The 19,249-nt window shown below is 41.2% G+C and overlaps 1 protein-coding gene across 1 annotated transcript in view; it reads right to left on the bottom strand.

The window, feature by feature from the left end:
* Positions 1-18,800, bottom strand: part of SYCP2 (synaptonemal complex protein 2) — a 139,972-nt gene extending 121,172 nt beyond the window's left edge. Inside the window, exons 1-13 of the mRNA XM_075279062.1 lie at positions 18,777-18,800; positions 18,565-18,696; positions 16,519-16,656; positions 16,302-16,421; positions 13,125-13,149; positions 11,142-11,227; positions 10,017-10,105; positions 9,092-9,126; positions 5,093-5,235; positions 4,948-5,000; positions 3,908-3,953; positions 2,027-2,120; positions 1,885-1,947 (exon numbers count right to left, since the gene is read on the bottom strand). Coding sequence (XP_075135163.1) covers positions 1,885-1,947; positions 2,027-2,120; positions 3,908-3,953; positions 4,948-5,000; positions 5,093-5,235; positions 9,092-9,126; positions 10,017-10,105; positions 11,142-11,227; positions 13,125-13,149; positions 16,302-16,421; positions 16,519-16,656; positions 18,565-18,696; positions 18,777-18,800 — 1,048 coding nt within the window. The remainder of the gene's footprint in view (positions 1-1,884; positions 1,948-2,026; positions 2,121-3,907; positions 3,954-4,947; positions 5,001-5,092; positions 5,236-9,091; positions 9,127-10,016; positions 10,106-11,141; positions 11,228-13,124; positions 13,150-16,301; positions 16,422-16,518; positions 16,657-18,564; positions 18,697-18,776) is intronic.
* Positions 18,801-19,249: the final 449 nt, after the last annotated feature.

The following is a 19,249-nucleotide window of genomic DNA, read 5'->3' as shown; positions in this document are numbered from 1 at the left end:
TTAACCCCTTTCCCGCCGATGGCATTTTTTGATTTTCATTTTTGACTCTTCTCCTTCTAAACCCCATAACTTTTTTATTTCTCCGCTCCCAGAGCCATATGAGGTCTTAATCTTTGTGGGACAAATTTTTCTTCATGATGCCACCATTAATTATTCTGTATAATGTACTGGGAAGCTAGAAAAAAATTCAGAATGGGGTGGATTTGAAGAAAAATGCATTTCTGTAACTTTCGGGCTTTGGTTTTACTGTGCAGCCAAAATGACATGTCCCCTGTATTCTGTGTTTCGGTACGATTCCTGGGATACCAAATTTATATGGTTTTATTTACATTTTAACCCCTTAAAAAAAATCCAAAACTGCTAAAAAAAATTTTTTTTCTAAAAGTCGCCATATTCTGACTGCCATAACTTTTTTATACGTCCGTGTACAGGGATGCATAGGGCGTCTTTTTTTGCGGGGCCGGGTGTACTTTTTAGTTCTACCATTTTCGGGAAATGCTATTGCTTTGATCACTTTTTATTCAAGACAGTGAAAAAACTGGCACTTTTGACTATTTTTCCCGATACGGTGTTTACCGTACAGGAATTTCTTTTTTTTTTATAGAATTGTAGAGCGGACGATTTCGGACACGGGGATAACTAACATGTATGTATCTCACAGTATTTAACTACTTTTATAGGTGTTCTAGGGAAAGGGGGGTGATTTGGATTTTTAATACTTTTTAAAAAAAATTATATATTTTTTTACTTTTTTTAAAAAATTTTTCCCCATTTATTAGACCCCCTAGGGGTCTTGAACCCCAGGGGGTCTGATCACTAAAGCAATGCATTACAAAATGCATTGCAAAAAATCATAATTTCTTTTGCAAGTTGCATAGACCAGCCTGCAAAAGAAAGAGACTGCAGACAGGCCAGAAAGCCTTTACAAGGTTCCCGGCTGTCATGGAAACGTGACCAAGGCGCCGAAGAGGTTAATGCCTGCGATCGGTCCGGGGACCGATCGGAGGCATTAGCGCTGGATGTTTAGTGTGTAAAACAGTAGACACCTGGCGGCCGCCCGACTCCCAGGCGGCCGCCATAGCTAAACAAGTGACATGCGCCGTACTAGTACGGCGGATGTCGGGAAAGGGTTAAAGTGATCCTCCCCCATACTCATTTTCTCTCAACTACACACAATTCTGTACACAGTGAGAAGCAAGGGACAGCTCTACATAAAGAAGCAAGGGGAAGAAATCCAGAATTTCATAGAAGAGAGCCAACATTTGTTAATAAAATATATTGCAAAATGTATTAATGGTCCAAATGCTGAAAGAAAATCAAAAGTTGTCTGAAAGTTATGCTTTAAGTAAGCATCATCACAGGTACTGTAACCTCAGGGGGAGGAGGGTAAGACACAGGGGAGGACACAGGGTTTGGGGGACTCCCAGTAGTTTGGAAGGAAATACTTGGTTCACTGTTGTCTTCAGGTGCATGCTAAGTGTGGGTTTCTAACCTCTCCAGCTGTGACAATAGTATCAAGTTGTACAAGGTAATCAATGCTACAAAGGTGGTTAGGCTTTCCTTCATCTGGGGTAAAAGTGGCCTCATCCTCTTGATACCAATTATGCTCTATTAGCCATGTGACTGATAACACTGACTTTCTCTCAGAGCTGAATCTCTATGTTATCACCCAGGCTAGTAGGCTAGTAAACTCTAATTTGCATCCATACTAAAAGGGCTTATAACTGTGCAATGGCTGAAGAGATTTGGATAAACAAAACATTGGGATTTTCAAACCTAACAATAGGTCCTATGTAATAAGACAATATTAGTAAATTTTCCCCATAAAACTTAATTTTTGGGTGCAGAAAAACGTCTTTACGCTAAAAAAAAACAGTAACTTGCCTTCTACATTGTAAATATCCACTTCACTTTCAGTAATGCAGACTGTCTCCCACTGGTGACTCTGTGAAGTACACAATATTAGTAATTAGTATGACATCTACAAAGCAATTTTTGTAAGCTAATAGTTAATATGTTACCTCATTGTCATCTGTAGAAACATAGAAGGAAATGCTTTGTGTTCCAACATTGAAATCAATCCAGAACTCTTCCAATTTTTCATCAGATGGTGTCTGGAACTACAAAATAATATCATAACATTTAAAATGCATATTTACTGCTAGGTGCAGTTGACTTGTCTTTAGGAGATACTAAACATAGTTTGTAGGTAAAAGAAATGAAGCTTAAAATTACAAATGACTACTAACATTTACACACACACACACATATATATATATATATATATATATATATATATATATATATATATATATATATTACATACATAAATATACTGCTGGTTATGTATGCTATAATAAAGATTATTTAGTCAATGTTTAAACAGACTCTACAACTGTCCTAGACTAAAAATATCAGTGAATAGGGTATTTCTTGATTTATCTCTTTCCCGACCGCCCACATATTTACACATCCTCCCTTATCTAATACGTCCATAATACTAATGCCTATATCTCAGGGTTTGTTAGGGATATGAAGATGACTTTGATAGCTCTTCATGATAGCCCTTACAGATCCAGAGCAATTCACTGTTGAAAATGCTATTCAGCTTAAAGATCCCATTGCAGATCGCAATTCCCAACAGCATTTTTAACAGCGATTCACTCCAAATCCTGAGATATGGGCTCTAAAATGTCCTCCCCTCCTGCCTCAGGTAGCATCTTAAGAGCTGTGGCAGGAGGAAGGAGGAGCAGCCCTTCAAACTACACAGAGATAAGAAATCATCATCAATCCTCATCTGTGCATAACCTGTATGTGACTCCAGGAATGGGTAGTATGGACTTCTGTCCATGTTATTCCATCTCCTATCAATCAGAGCACATACTATACTTTTGCTCTCTGATTGTCATATAGAGGGATAATGTAAAAGATAATGTAAGAGTCTTATTAGAGGGGTATTTTTATGAAATACCCCTCTGAATATAGCCAGAAAGTGTATTGTCGCTATGACCCAGACGTTTACTATTGTCCAGGTCGCAGTGCCAAAAGACTTGCACCAAACATTTACACAACACATGCATAAAGTCATCAATAAAATTTACATTTCACCCTTTCCTTATCCTGTCCATACCTGATCTTTATAGAGTAAAATCCCCCTTTCTAGCAATACCCGTTACACACTAAAATAATAGCAATAACGATTATCACTAGAGATGAATGAATAAATTGCTACAATTTTTATAGAGGGATAGAATATTATACTGTATTTTTGGAACCTCCTATTTAATTTTCTTTCACAAAATTGTTTGGAGTAGGCCACAGCCGAGGTGTAGATCCTTGGCTCATTCCTGAGCCTGTCTTGACAGTTTGGGCCTGCACCACTACTTCTACCGACCTAACTTCCCCACAATACATACACACACACATACATACGAAAAACAAAAAACTTGAAAGTCTTCAGTAGTTGATACCTTTTTTAATGGCTAACTCATAATGATGACCGATGATAACGTTTTGAAGCTCTCGGCTTCTTCTATAGAAGAAGAAGTCGAGAGCTTCGAAACGTTATAATCGGTCATCATTATGAGTTAGCCATTAAAAAAGGTATCAACTACTGAAGACTTTCAAGTTTTTAGTTTTTTATATTTCCGATCCACTGGCTAACATGGTACAAAAACAAACATTTTCCTTATACATACATACATACATACATACATACATACTGTATGTCTGATATGTATGAAATGCTCAAATCTAGCAGTTTTTTGGAAAATACATTTTGTTGATTTCAGCGCACTGTGGGCTCTCTAGCGGTATATAAAACCGCATGTGCCTGAGGACATGAAAGGTCCTCTTTAAGCACCCCTTTTGGGTAAATGACTACAACACAAACATTTTGATTACTTACCTTGTGATGATCCAAATAAGCAGAGATACAGGGATATGTAAAAACTCTATCAAACAACAAAAGTAATAGACCTGGTTATATTACTAAAGAATTTACTGTATATAATAAATAGATATAAAAAAAAAAAGGATATGAACATTAAATGGGTCTCGGGACCCCCGCACATCAGTTGTACCAATACAGCTTAGCTCCAAGTAATGCTTAAATATATACTCGAGTATAAGCCGAATTTTTCAGCACAGTTTTTGTGCTGAAAAAGCCCTCCTTGGCTTATACTAGCGTCAGCAAAAAAAAAAAAAAAAAAAAGAGGCTTATACTCGAGTCAATAAGTTTTCCCATTTTTTTGTGGTAAAATTAGGGGCCTCGGCTTATATTCGGGTCGACTTATACTCGAGTATATACGGTACTTGAATACAGCAGTGCTGCAGTACCTAAAGCTGACATTAGACTTTGTACTGCCAGTGATCAGTGCAGCCAGTACAGGGAACATTCCCTGGAGCAGTGCTGTCCCAGTGTAGGTGATCTGTTGGTGTCCCTAAAGATGAAGTTATATGCGGCGAAACTGAGTGTAGTAGCAAATAAATTGTAAGTGTTGGACCAGCTGCATTTATAATACTGATAAAGATTGCAATGATTTTTATGTATGCATAAATAGTCTCATTGAAGGATAAATATATAAATAAAATTTATTATTATTATTTTAAATAGGGTGTGGAATTTCAGCGCTGAAGAAAAAGCTTCCCATGGAGGGAGCAGAAAAAGGAACCCATTGAAGTCAATGGGAGGTGTTTTTTTCAGGAATGAAATTCCACACCAAATTTCTCACCATTTTCCTCCGTGTGAATGAATCCTAACAGTTTTATCATCTGTCACTTTTCTATTAATGCACTTAAAAAAACAAAAAAAACAATTATTTGAAAAAAACACAACTTGTACTTGAATTTCTCCTACATGTAATATTAAATACCAATTACCAACTCAAATACATTCTACATCTCTAAGGCTGTAAGTAATTGTCCTGATTGTAATAAAACAGTTACCTTCGTCTATTACCTAGCATGCCATTTACCAGATTAAGAAACTTTCTACAATCCTGAAAAAACATCAATTACAAGCAATTAGCAAATAGTGTATGTTGCATAATATAGACTATGGTTTTATCTGTAATGCCACATTCACACATACCGTTTCAAATTCTGCGTCCTGTATTTCCTTGAAAGCCTTAGTGACAAACTCCATTGGAAACCACTGGTTCGCCAGTTCCCTACGTTGAGCCTCTGAGGTCATTCTGCACAATGCCTCTGTAATTGCCACTTGCAAATCATAATCTATAAAACATTTTTGTCATACATAAGAGATTTACCTACATTAATACCTTCAGAACTATAGCATCTATTTTTATCTAAAACCAGCAGAAATCAGATCTAAGGAAATAATGTACATCAATAAGTTAGTATCGTTGTCACTACAACAAGAACACTACCTTACTAATGCACTTTGTTGTTTAACCTCTTTCCATTGATGACATTTTTCGATTTTTGTTTTCACTCCCCATCTTCCAAACCCCATCACTTTTATAATTTTCCATTCACAGAGCCATATGAGGGCTTACTGTTTGTGGGACAAATTTTTCTTCATAATAGTACCATTTAATATTCTATACAATGCACTGGAAAGCTGGAAAAAAAAATTCTGAATAGTGTGGAATTGGAAAAAAAATGGGATTTTTGTACTCACCGTGAAATCTTTTTCTCGTTGTATTCACTGGGGGACACAGTAGCATGGGTATAGACCTGGCCACTAGGAGACAGACACTAGGGAAATGAAAAGCTGTTGGCTCCACCTCCAGGCTATACCCTGCCACAGGCACTTTGCATAAATCATTTTGCACTGTAGCAGTAGGAGAGAGACACAAAGGAACATGGAACCAACAACCACCAACATATCCTGAACCACAAAAGGAAGCGACACAGCTCAGGCAAGAACAACAGTGAAAAACAAGGGTGGGATCTGTGTCCCCAGTGAATACAATGAAAAAAGGATTTTACAGTACAAAAATCCCATTTTCTCGCTTATTTCACTGGAGGACACAGTACCAAGGCATGTCCCAAAGCAGTCCCAGAGGGTGGGAATAACATGGCCATGCAAACCTTTAGTGCTCAGTCGCTTGCAGGAACTTAAAACTCAAACTGGCATCGGAAGAGGCCACAGAATGTATCAGGTGGAACTTAGAGAAAGTAGTTGGAGGTTCACTGAGAGCCTTACAGACCTGTGAAGCAGAAGCCTGATGCTAATGTCCAAGGGAGCTCCAACAGCTCTAGAACAGAGAGCAATCACACAGAAGGGCAGAACCCAACCCTTAAAAACCGATAGGTCTCCTTAATCTCAGACCAAAGCTCTGGAAGCAGGCAGCCCCTTGCAAGGGCCCTCAAGGAGAATGCATAAAGCATCCGAATAACAGAAAAGATTAGTTAGGGACAATCAAGAGCCAAATCAACAACAACAACCGGGCAGGGAAGAGCAAGCAATCACATGGATGCCTGGGAAATGAGCATAAAAAGAATAAGACCAAGTCCTCTATATGGAGGAAGGAAAACCACCCTAGGAAAAAAAAGACAGTGGCGGACAGAGGACAACCTTATCCTTGTGGAGGACCAGAAAGAGAGGCTGCCGAAGCTCGGGACCTCTGAGGATGGAGGTAATAGTAAGGAAGGACAAAGGTGATCCACACGTTGGTCAGGTTGTCTGACCTGGAGGGGCTTCACCAGGAGGTCATCCAAGTATGGAAACATGGCAAAACCTCCGGAGCAGAGGATGGCCATGCAGACACCATCACCTAGGTAAATACCCAGAGGGCAGAAGCCAGCCCAAAGAGGAGAGCAAAAACTGGAAAGGTCACAGATCCACCACAAAATGAAGAAAACGCTGGCAGCACAGTGCAATGATGTAGATGAATGAAGAATTCGCCCATCTCCAGGGATGCCACCAGAGACTGCATAGAATAGAGCAGAACCTGCAGTCATGGACGAACCCGTTGAGCCGCTTCAGGTCCATGATGGGACGAAGGGAGCTGTCCAGCTTGGGAATGTAGAACAGGTAGGAATAGTAACCCCAGATACAGTCTGAAGTGGGAACGAGGATGCTGACTCCCTGCCGCTGGAGATTAGAGACAGCCTGGATTGTCCGATGTAGAGAAGGCAAAGAGATTCCGATGAAAGTTGGAGTAGCCGGATGACACCACCTCTAAGGCCCAGGAACCAGATGTCCTGCCACTTGAGAGGTCCAGAGTCTGGGAAAACCCTCATCCCGAGAAGGGAAGTGGAAGTCCTGCATGACTTGGTGTAGGACCACCAGGCAGGTCTGGGCTTGAAATAAGGCTTCATGGAACAGGAGAACAGCTTGCACTTAGGTCGCCTCTGAGGGAGGAAGAACATATTCCCCCCTGTGGCCTCATGGATAATCTTCTCTAGGTCTTTAACAAAAATTCGTCTGTGTTTGACTTCGAAAGGGTGAAGGGCCATGACTGCCTTCTTGGAGGAGGACCCAAGATAGCCATTGCTTGGAGCCCACCCTAGCAGATCTGGGAGGGATTGCTAGGTACTTAGAAGCGTTCAGGATTTCAGAGTCGAGCAGCTGGTTGTCCTGTAGTGAAGATGCATCAGGAAAGTTTGACTGAAGCTGTTTGGCCCAGGAAATGCAAGCCTTGCTGATCCAGAGGCAGCAAAGGAAGGCTGCAGGGAGAAGTCAGCCATTAAGAAGACCACCCTGTTGAGAGAAACCACCTTCTTGAAGCAATACAACAGCAATGCAATGCATCAGTTCTGCATTGCAAATAATACAACAGAAGTGATCTGTTCCCACTCCAAGGGATCAAAAGGTGGCGGGGTACACTGAAGACAGAATAGAAACCTTGGAGAGCCTAGCTATCACAGGATCCACTGAGGGAGGCTCTAAATGATAGAAAGGGGCACATGGGGCGGCTGGATGATAAGATTTCAGGACAGGCTGGCTTGTGCTCCCTAGTTACTGATATATAAGTACTGTGCGCAAACCGATTGCGCCACTGGAGCAACTTGCTTCCTTTACCTCGGACGTCTGACTTCCAGTAGAAGACAGAGGATGGTGCAGGGAGAAGCCACTGTGCCCTCAAAATGTGATCAAACACCCAGTGGCGGAAGGAGATTTCCACTTGAGAGGACAGGTCTGGGTCCTCAGAGATCTGTACAGTCTGTCTATCACATGGATGAGTTCCCATGTAGCAGCAGATATAGATGAGCCTAGCTGATGCTCTAGGTCAGAGTCAGAGGCATCGCCAGGGAAACAAACCGAGCAGGGGGAGGCAGGGATCCGCCTGTCGGAATGGATATGCGAGCTGAGGCCCTATCTAGGGAGTACCCAGGGGAAGGGGTGGAGGACCGTGAACTGTAGGAAGACTTCCTGGTCCTTGGTAGGATGGGAACTATGAGGGTGTCCAGGGAGATCCCTAGAAGACACCGTGTGAGCAACAATCTGGGAAAGCAACCATTCCAAGTTTCCAGCACTGACTGGTTAAATCTGGTAAGGATACCATGGCCAAGGTGAGGGAGACCACCCAATCCAGGGATGGATGAACCGTAGAGGGGCCAGGAGGTTCCTGACTGGCTGAGGTGGAAGGTAGAGAGAGATGTGTTCAGGCTGTCTGCACGGCAATTGTTTTTGATACAGCGGGCGCATGAATAAAACGTGACGGAAACAGAGCGGCCAGATAAATAGTGAACAGTGCCATTAGAATTTGCAATTTGGCATGTAAAAGATAAGCCATCATGTGAATGGAAAAAAAATTATGGCTTTTGGAAGGAAGTAAAAGACGAAAACACAAAAATGAAAAATTTTATGGTCCTGAACTGATCAAATACTATCATTTGATTACTTATACAACACATTGCAATACTTCAGTATAACAATGTATTAGGCCTGTCAGCATTAGTCTTAGTATTATTAGTGATTATGCAGGATTCATTTGCGCTCGTAATACAGTTGGTTTAATACAGCCAGATTATGACTGCCTGACTAAGCCCTTAGGCTCTGCTTTAGACTGGGGAACCGGTTATAGCTGTACAGGACACCTGTGAAAACACTTATTCCGTGGTGTTAAAAATAGAAATATTAGAAAATAGGATGATATAAAAGAAAAAAAAATCTTACCTCCTACTTCTAAAATTTGTTTACCCAAAGCTGACCTGCAAATTTTGACAAGTGTTGGGAAAAAACATAACATAAACCAAGCTGTTAATTTGCTAATACAGTATAATGGATATATTTTCATGTTATCATTTTAAAAATATTATACCATGGAGGCAACATAATTGACAATATGGCTGAGAAACTAAGCATATTACATTAATTTGCCATTTCATTGCACCACAATTCAGATTTTTCCAAGAATTAAAAAATCAATGTCAGCCCTATCCCTATGATAGCAACTTCTTATATGTGGGAGTGGGTGAAGAAGGAAGAACAAGTGCAGCAACTAGCAGCAGAACATCTTCTATAGGCAGAGCAGTGAGTTCAGGCGACTAAATAATGCATTGTGCCATTAAGCTTTGTAGGCAGAAACCTCTGTCAGTGTCAGTGGAAAGGAGGCAAAATTGAATTCAGTGACTGCCATGAAGCCTTCCTATCTCCACAAAGACTTTTTACTAGTTGTATTATAGTGGTGTCCATTAAAGTTGTGTAAGAATAAACTCAGTCTGTGTCTCTGATGTTGAACACATGTGCCAAGGGTCAACAGCTTTCTGTAGGACTGTCGGTAATAAATCATGAAACAAACAATTCATGATTCATGGAACACGGGTCACGCAAGCAAACTGGCACTCCATCCACATGGAGGCCTTATGTGGACTTTCGGTCCCCTGTCCTCCTGATCACTAGGGGCCCGCTGATTGGGCACATATCCCCAGTCCTGTGCATAGGGAATAAGTGCCCATAACACGACAACCCCTTTAACTCTATTGTGTCTCAGTTATAAATCTGTTATGCAAAAAACATAACTTGCCTAACCAACATCTAAACAAAATATACATAAGTTATATAGACTATACATGCAATGTAAGGTTTTCTATATACTAACATAGTAGCCAGCATCTCTTTAGTGAAGAGTAATCTTTTCCTGGCCTCTCGAGGAATTGTGTCCAACATAAGATTCAGCTTCCGCACAGCCTATAAGAAATACATTCTCTAAAATTGACTTGATTATTTTACAGAAGAGATAAGACATTACTCAATTTTGTTACCAAAACACATTTTCAGTTTTCCCTGCTTACATGATTTTGAAGTACAAAAATTTTGAAAAAAAAAAAAATCCAAATAGAATATTCACTTTCAACTGCACATTCTGACATTTTGGTTATAATGATGTGTACAAGCAGGTACCGTATTTTTCGGACTATAAGACGCACTGGACTATAAGATGCACCTAGGTTTTAAAGGAGGAAAATGGGGAAAAAAATTTTGAAGCAAAAAAATGGTAAAATATTTAATATATGGGAGCTGTAGTTTTGCAACAGCTGCAAGGCCACATTGTATTCTAGGGAAAGGAGGTGATTTAGAACTCTTATTTATTTCATTTTTTTTTTTTTATTATATATTTTTAAAGCTTTTTTTTTTTAAACTATTTTATTAGTTCCTAGGGGGCTTGAACCTGCAGTCATTTGATTGCAAGTCCCATAGACGGCAATACAACTGTATTGCCGTCTATGGGACATTCTGTATATTACTATTACGGATGGTCATGGACCAGCCGCAATAGTAATATAGAAATAACAGGAGGGGAGGGGCCGCCAATACAGACCCGGCATCCACTGTAATAGAATGGTGGATGCCGGGGAGGGTTACACGCCGGCACATGTGCCGGGGCCTGAGACATCGCTCCGCAGGAAGCCAGCAGCGGCAGGAGCGATGCTGCTATTTCGGGGAGGGACAGAGGAGCGGAATAGCAGCATCGCTCCTGCCGCTGCTGGCTTCCTGCGTAGCGATGTCTCAGGCCCCGGCACATGTGCCGGTGTCTAACCTTCCCCGGCATATGCCTTTCTATTACAGTGGATGCCGGGTCTGAATTGCGGCCACATTCGGACTATAAGACGCACCCTTCTTTTTCCCCCAAATTTTTTGGGGAAAAAGTGCGTCTTATAGTCCGAAAAATACGGTATATACTTCTCATGACATTGACAAATACTAATAAACACTAAACCGTTACCTCTTGTTTGATAAATGTACTGACTGATGTGTCTGCCACTAGCCAGCAAACTTTTGAAATAAAATTTTCAAGTATCTGGATTTTACCTGCAAAGAAATATTTGAAGTGAAAAAGCATACCTAAACTTTTCAACACCTCTTGATTTTCTGCCAGCACTTGTGTTATTAAAGGGGTTATCCAAATTCTAAAATTGATGGTCTATTTTTAGGATAGCTCATCAATATTAAATCTGAGGGGTCAGACACTCGAGACCCTCGCAGGTCACTGATACCGAGTTCGCAGTATATTTTACAAACTGTAGTGGTGAGTGTATGTACTGTAACACTGTCCCATTGAAATCTATGTGGCAGGACTGCAGTACTCATACTTGCTGCTACAGTTTATACGGCAAGTGAGCAGCTCAGCTCGCTGAATGTAAACAATACCACAAAATGTGCTGTCTTAGTACTAATAACCTGCGAGTGTCCCAAGTTTAAGACCCCCGCAGATTTAAAGGGATTCAATCACTTGAATCCCATTTTTTCTCCCTAACACGTAGGGATAGCCTTAAAGTGGTTGGCCACTTTTAAACCAATATTAAGAGACAAATGATATTGTTTGTACAATAAAAAGATTTTCCAATATACTTTCTGTACCAAATCCTCTCAGTTTTCTAGATCTCTGCTTGCTGTCATTCATTCTGTTACTTCTAGGGGATAAAACTCTGACCATGGTCATGTGTAGAGATGAGCGAGTACTATTCGAAACTCCTGTTTAGAATAGCACACACCCATAGGAATGAATGGACGCAGCTGGCACGCAGGGGGTTAAGCGGACGGCCGCTGGCAAAGTCTGCGTGCCGGCCGCTTCCATTCATTCCTATGGGTGCGTGCTATTCGAAACGACCGTTTTGAATAGTACTCGCTCATCTCTAGTCATGTAATTTATGGTCCATGGTCATGTGATTAGGATACAGGTGAACAGCTGATTACCAGGCAGATGTCTGATTATTGTGCTGTGACTGTAATGAGCGGCACCTGTGTACTCGTCACATGACCATGGACCATAAATCACATGACCATGGTCAGACTTTTATCCACTGGGAGTAAGAGAATGAATGATAGCAAGCAGAGATCTAGAAAACCATGCGGAAATGATACAGAAAGTATATTGGAAAATTGTACAACTTTTTATCATATAAACCATAACATTTGTCTCTCACTATTGGTCTGAAATTGTCCAACCCCTTTAAAAAAAAAAGGCTATTCTTCTCCTACCTTTAAAAGTCTTCTCTGCGCCACCGTTCCATAGATATCTTTGTTTTCTTCGGTATGTAAATGATTTTTCTGCAGCGCCGGCTTCTGTCTTCTGGCACGCCTCCCTGTGATGTCTTCTTCCGTCGGCTTCTTCTGAATTTAAAATTCATGCATGTAGGGTCGGCTTTGTCATCGGGCAGAGCCTACTGCGCATGTCTGCGGCCATTTTCTAGTGGCCGCTTACATGAGCGTACTGTAAGAATGTAAGAAACTGGATAACCGCTTTAATACATTTTATTTTTATACTTTATTAACACATTAACACATTTTATCAATAAATTGTGGCTCCTTTCTGTGAAAGACTGCACTTTTCTACCTTGTTTTTCTAATGTACACTGCTTTCACTAGGTGTACAGAGGAGTGCGATCTTGTATAATGCAGGGAAGATAAGGCTGGAGGGGGTCAATTCAAACAGGCACTGTAAAACTCGAACAGTACATCTGAGATCAGACTGTCAGATCTGACACCAAAAATGCAGTTCTCTCCTTTTTTCCAGAGATATCACCAGTTGAACACACAGCTGGGACTGAGAGCAAGTACATATAAATATGCTAATCCCTAATGTGTTTTTAACTGTAGATTCCTCTGAAAGAATCTCATCAGAAAATGAGAATCAAAAGTTGCTTAAAGTTATACTTTAATAAAGAATTAAAGACATACATTACATGCATATATGCAATCTACTTACCAGCACTACTGTGTTCATGCACAGCCTGTAAAACAGATGCAAAGAAACAGTGAATGACCATCAATTTTTCATTCCTAAAACTATTGAGAACTCCCAATTTCTTGATATGTGACACTATGTTCACTACACTTGTAGCTTCTTGTTGCCATAGACAAGAAAAAAACCAAACACATCAACTGAAATCCTGTTCAGTAAGAAAGACATTGAGACAGTCTGTCCTGTAGAAATGACAGCTCCTGACAGAAATTTGTCCAACTGACACTTCTCTTTTAACCATGACAGAAGCTCCAATTATTGGATCTGTTTAACCTCTTCCCGCCAATGGCATTTTTTGATTTGTAGAGCGGGCGATTTTGGACACGGGGATACCTAACATGTATGTGTTTCACAGTATTTAACTACTTTTATATGTGTTCTAGGGAAAGGGGGGGTGATTTAAATTTTTAATACTTTTTAAAAAAATGTTATATATTTTTTTTACATTTTTTTTGCATTTATTAAACCCCCTAGGGGTCTTGAACCCCAGGGGGTCTGATCACTAATGCAATGCATTACAATGCTAATGCATTGCAAAATACCAGCACTTCTATTTCAGGCTATGTAGCATAGCCTGCAATAGAAGCAATGTAATGACAAACCGGCGAGCCTTTTCAAGGCTCCCGGCTGTCATAGTAAAGTGACGTCGGTGCCGAAGCTTACTCCGGGTGCCAGCGATCACCAAGAAAATGGCCGGCCCACGCGCCTCGGTCAGCTTTGACCGAGGTGCCGGAAGAGTTAATGCCTCCGATTGGTCCCCAGACCGATCGGAGACATTAGCGCCGGTTGTCTACTGTGTAAAGCAGTAGACACCCGGCGACTATGGCGGCCGCCCGACTTCTGGGCGGCGCCATAGTTACACACCCGGCATGCGCCGTACTAGTACAGCGGATGTCGGGAAAGGGCTGATTAAAACAATCAATTCAGCTAATGCAGATAGCATGTTAGGTTTATAGTTTATTTTATGGCATATTTTACAAAATAGAAGTACCGTATATACTCGAGTATAAGCCGAGTTTTTCAGCACAGTTTTTGTGCTGAAAAAGTGCTCCTCGGCTTATATTCGGGTCATTACGGTAATTTTCTGCTAGCAGGCCAGGATAGCAGACCCTGCCCCCCCACCGCTCCATCACACGCCGGGTGACGTAGCCACGTAAACTCAGGCCCGCACCCGGCATGTCTGCTTCCTGCCCTGCTAGCAGAAGTACCGTAAGTACTTCTGCAGATTTTAATGTACAGCATCGCCGCGCTCCTGGCAGGAGCGTGGCGATGCTGTGGGCCCCGGCACCCGCCACGGTGTCTGGATGCCGGGTCCGGATGCCGGGCTGTAAATGTAATGGCGCCGCTCTGCAGAGCGGTCGCCATAGAAACCAGCACCTCCGCTGTAATGCTTACAGCAGAGATGCTGAAGCTTATGCCTGCGATCTCTGATTGTAGGCATAAGCTGTGGCATCTCTGCTGTAAGCGTTACAGCGGAGGTGCCCTCCGGAGATGTCCTCCCCCCCTCCTAGTTCAAAATTAGCCCCCGGAGCCGGTGCCCACCGGCCCCATACCTTTAAAGTTGCAGGCCAGCTCCTGTGCAGCGAGCTCGCAGTAGCCGACCTGTTCCGACGACAGCCGGGAGCCTAATGAAGGCTCCCAGGCCTGTCATCGCTATATTACTATTACGGCTGGTCTATGACCAGCCGTAATAGTAATGTAGAGAATCTCCCATAGATGGAAATACACTTGTATTGCCGTCTATGGAACTTGCAATCAAATGACTGCAGGTTCAAGTCCCGCAGGGGGGCTAAAAAAAGTTTTAAAAAAATATAATAAAAAATAAAATAAATAAAAGTTCACAGCGGGTTCACACCAGCACCTGATCTCAGTTATGCAGGTTTCCGTTTTCTGTCAGCAGAAGACAGAAACCGACATTCAGTGTCTGTGGGTGAGCCGTCTTCTGCTGCCCATGGCAAAACCGTTTTGTTTTTTGTTTTTTACTGGACACAAAGTCCTGCATGTCCGACTTAAAAGAAAAAAAACGGTTTCAATGCAGAGAGCAGAAGACGCTCACCGGCGGACACTTTTCAAACCCATGAATGTTTCTCGGGCAGGAAACGGAAACCTGCATAACTGAGATTGGGCGCTGGTGTGAACCTGCCCTCAAAGTAGAAAATTACTGTGAAACACATACACATTAGGTATCCCTGTGTCTGACAGTGCCCGGTCTACTGAATATAGGGGATCTACAGTGCTTCTATTCTGTCGGGAAGGGGTTAATAGGAGCACTGCAGATCCCCTATATTCAGCCAGGCTGAATTCCAAGAGGGGGTAAAAAACCCAGTCCTCAAGCTCAGGGAAGGGGCAGATAGACAACCAAAACACCGCCTCCCCTTTCCCAGCACTTACTGCACCCAAGAACTCGGCCATTTTAATTTTTGAAATTTTCCAGTAGCTGCTGCATTTCCCCCTAGGCTTATACTCGAGTCAATAAGTTTTCCCAGTTTTTTGTGGTAAAATTAGGGGGGTCGGCTTATATTCGGGTCGGCTTATACTCGAGTATATACGGTAGTTAAGAAAATGGTACTATTCATTTTAACCGTTCAAAAAAATTTTTAAGCCAGTCCACAGCCATAATCTTGACTTTATGGTACAACTAAACATTATCTTAGGATTAAAATTTTCTATTTCAAATTAATTTGTAGAACTTGGTCTGTGTATTGATGTAAATGTTTGTAATCCTATTACTTCTGCATCTGGAGGTTACATCTTATGTCTGTGACCAGCTTGAAAAAAAAATAAAACAAAAAAATGTTTGCCTCCTGGGTGACAGACATAGGACCCAACAGCTCAGCTAAGTTTTATTGCAATATATATAATTTCCGAATACAGAGAAGCACCAAAAAATAGCCTGACTCGGCTAGTGGGTGCAAATCCTAAAGATCCAGCATATGATCTCAGATAAGTAATGCAAAAAATGGACAGCACTCCATAAATATTAATCAAATGGGTGTGCATTGGAATAATTCTTCAACAAGTTGATTCATATTTTTGGAGTGCTGTCCACTTTTTGAGATCTATCTATCTATCTATCTATCTATCTATCTATCTATCTATCTATCTATCTCATAATCATAAAGAAGCTTGTAGCACACTTACCATGATAACATCAAAGTAATCTTCAGTCAAAGTCAACAAAGCTTCATTCCTCACACTTCCAGCACATATCAGAACATTTCTGAGTTTTTCATACCAAGCTGCCAAGTGAAGAAGACAGATCTGATCATTACAGAGCCATGAGTAAAACATTTTATTTCTGACATATTAGAATATTAGATATAACTGCTAGATATACCAGCAGCAAATAAGTCTATACAACACTTATCTTTTCAACAAGCCCGTGGTTGATCGCTGTTGTAAGCCATTCTTCACCACTGGAAGTCTTACATTTGGAACACTTAGAAATAACATTCAGCAATAATGACACATTCCTTATAGCTTTTTTATCCAGTTCCTGAAAAAAAGCATTCACAATAGCATGAACATGCTAAATATATATGGCATGATTATTATCTATCTATTATATTTATATTTATCCCAATACATCCGCCCCGCCATACCCCACCCTACCCCCACCTCCCCATATAGCAGTCACCAACGAAGAGGAAGATGAGACTCCATGGACTGTTATATTTATCCCAATACACCCGCCCCACCCCACCCCACCTCCCCATATAGCGGTCACCAACGAAGAGGAAGATGAGACTCCATGGACTGTTATAACCCAAACCACTTAATAAATCTGCCCCAATGTATACCAAAATGCACAAGTATGCAAATATACACACAGCAGTGTTGTAACTTAAAAATTGTCAGAAACAATTTGCTGAAAGCAGTCCAATAAATCTGAATGGGATTTTATAAATTTCATGTACATATGCAGGAACAGTCCCATATCAAGACAATGAACAGATTTTTCAATTGCAGTAATTTCTGCAACAAATCTAATGCATTTGAATATAGCACTAAATACTACACCACATTAGGCTTTGCTAAAAACAACTAAAAATTATCATGAGTGAACAAGGTGTCACACAGGTATAAAAAGTTCCAAAAGTTCTTGTAAAACTTTCAATAAAAATAAAGTTTCTCCCATCAAATCAACTTTATTCCATATGACTCAAACAGTAGAAGTAAAATACACACAGTGGAAATGCTGTGAATTCCAAAGCTGTCGCGGTTTTGGATATCACAGTGTCTCAATTATACCTATGCAAACTGTGGTGGTTTCCCTATAGGTATAAACAGAAAATCCACTACTTAGCGCCTTAGCCAGCATTAGTAAATCTGTAGCACTGCTTTAAAGGGATTCTACCACTAAAATACATTTTTTTCTAGTTAACACGTCGGAATAGCCTTTAGAAAGGCTATTCATCTCCTACCTTTAGAAGTGCTCTCCGCCGCGCCGTTCGTTCAAAATACCGGTTTGTACCGGTATGCTAATGAGTTCTCTCGCAGCGATGGGGGCGTCCCCCATCGCAGGAGCAGCGATGGGGGCGTCCCCATTGCAGCTCGAAAACCGACCGCAGCGCCGCCTCTATGGTCTTATGTATTCTCCCCTTGCTTCTTCAGCGTCCTGTCGGACGCCTGCGCAGTATGCTCTGTTCGGCGAAGATTGCCGAACATACTGCGCATGCGCGAAATTGCAGTGCCCGCACTATGGCTGGGACCGCAATTTCGCGCATGCGTAGAACGTTCTGCAATCTTCGCCGAACAGAGCGTACTGCGCAGGCGTCCGACAGGACGCTGAAGAAGCAAGGGGAGGATACACAAGACCATAGAGGCGGTGCTGCGGTCGGTTTTCGAGTTGCAATGGGGACGCCCCCATCGCTGCGAGAGAACTCATTAGCATACCGGTACAAACCGGTATTTTGAACGAACGGCGCGGCGGAGAGCACTTCTAAAGGTAGGAGACGAATAGCCTTTCTAAAGGCTATTCCGACGTGTTAACTAGAAAAAAATGTGTTTTAGTGGTAGAATCCCTTTAAGTATCTACGTCTCACAACACCAGAGGGGAGTGTCTAACTCATAACTACAGAAGAGCCAGAGCAGGAGAACAGGGGGAAATGGCAAATGCACAGCAATCAATACTCAAAAAAAGTCATACCGTGATCATATAACTTATTGAAGAAGGTGAAAGCAGTTTTAAGGAAAGACACTGTGAATAGCCAACTAACAGTATTAATGAGGAGGACTTTCAAACAATATAACAAGAAAAAAAAAGTTACTGGAATATCCCTTTAGAGAAGCAGCTGTGAACGCAGTCTGAGAGGATTAAAATTTTGTGGAAGTGATACTGTGACAACTTCAGTAGTTAGTAGTTGTAATGCAAACATCCAAAAATCAGTAGAAAAACAGATACCCTGGAAACCAGCTGGTCAAGTTTCAGAAGCAAATCCTTGTTGCATCTTTGAGAACCGATCTCGTTCTGTAGAAATCCTTCAAATGAATGGAATTCATTTCTTCTTAAGGCATGGTCAATGCGTGTTTCCAACTAATAAGCAAAAAGGGCCAAATTACCACTTATATTTGCTGAGAATTGTCAGAAATAACTTATCTCTTGTTGTATAATACCTTCATATCTCCATTACCAGGCATCGTTAGGTAAATAATACAATCTGTAAATAAAACAAACAAGTAATTATCAAACCATATATTAAAATAAGGGAAAATGTTTATGTTCATAAAGCAAAATTGTTTATGCTTGTTGAATGACTTGCGTTAGGTTCATACTAGCGTTTGGGGACTCTGTTCCCTATTCCGTTTAAAATAGTTGGAGAGAAAAGACCTGGAAGCAGAACTTTCTCTCAAAAGATTTTATACTGAAATATTCAGCAGACCTCATTATAGTTTATGGGGTCTGCGGCTTTAGGTGGGTAACCACTTTTTAAGCCGATAGAGTTTCCGTTTTTCGGGTCCACAAGTTGACTTGAACAACGGAAACCCGAACACTAGTGTGAACCCAGCGTTAAAAAGATTTTCGACTTTGGACAATCCTAACGTGGTAGAAGGTGGCCTTGGCAATAAGCTTATCTCAAAATGCTCTG

This window comes from Leptodactylus fuscus, chromosome 6 (assembly GCF_031893055.1).
Source record: "Leptodactylus fuscus isolate aLepFus1 chromosome 6, aLepFus1.hap2, whole genome shotgun sequence".
Taxonomy (NCBI): Eukaryota; Metazoa; Chordata; class Amphibia; order Anura; family Leptodactylidae; genus Leptodactylus; species Leptodactylus fuscus.
The sequence above is the reverse complement of the archived record's forward strand: the minus strand, read 5'-3'. Positions and strand labels throughout refer to the sequence as shown.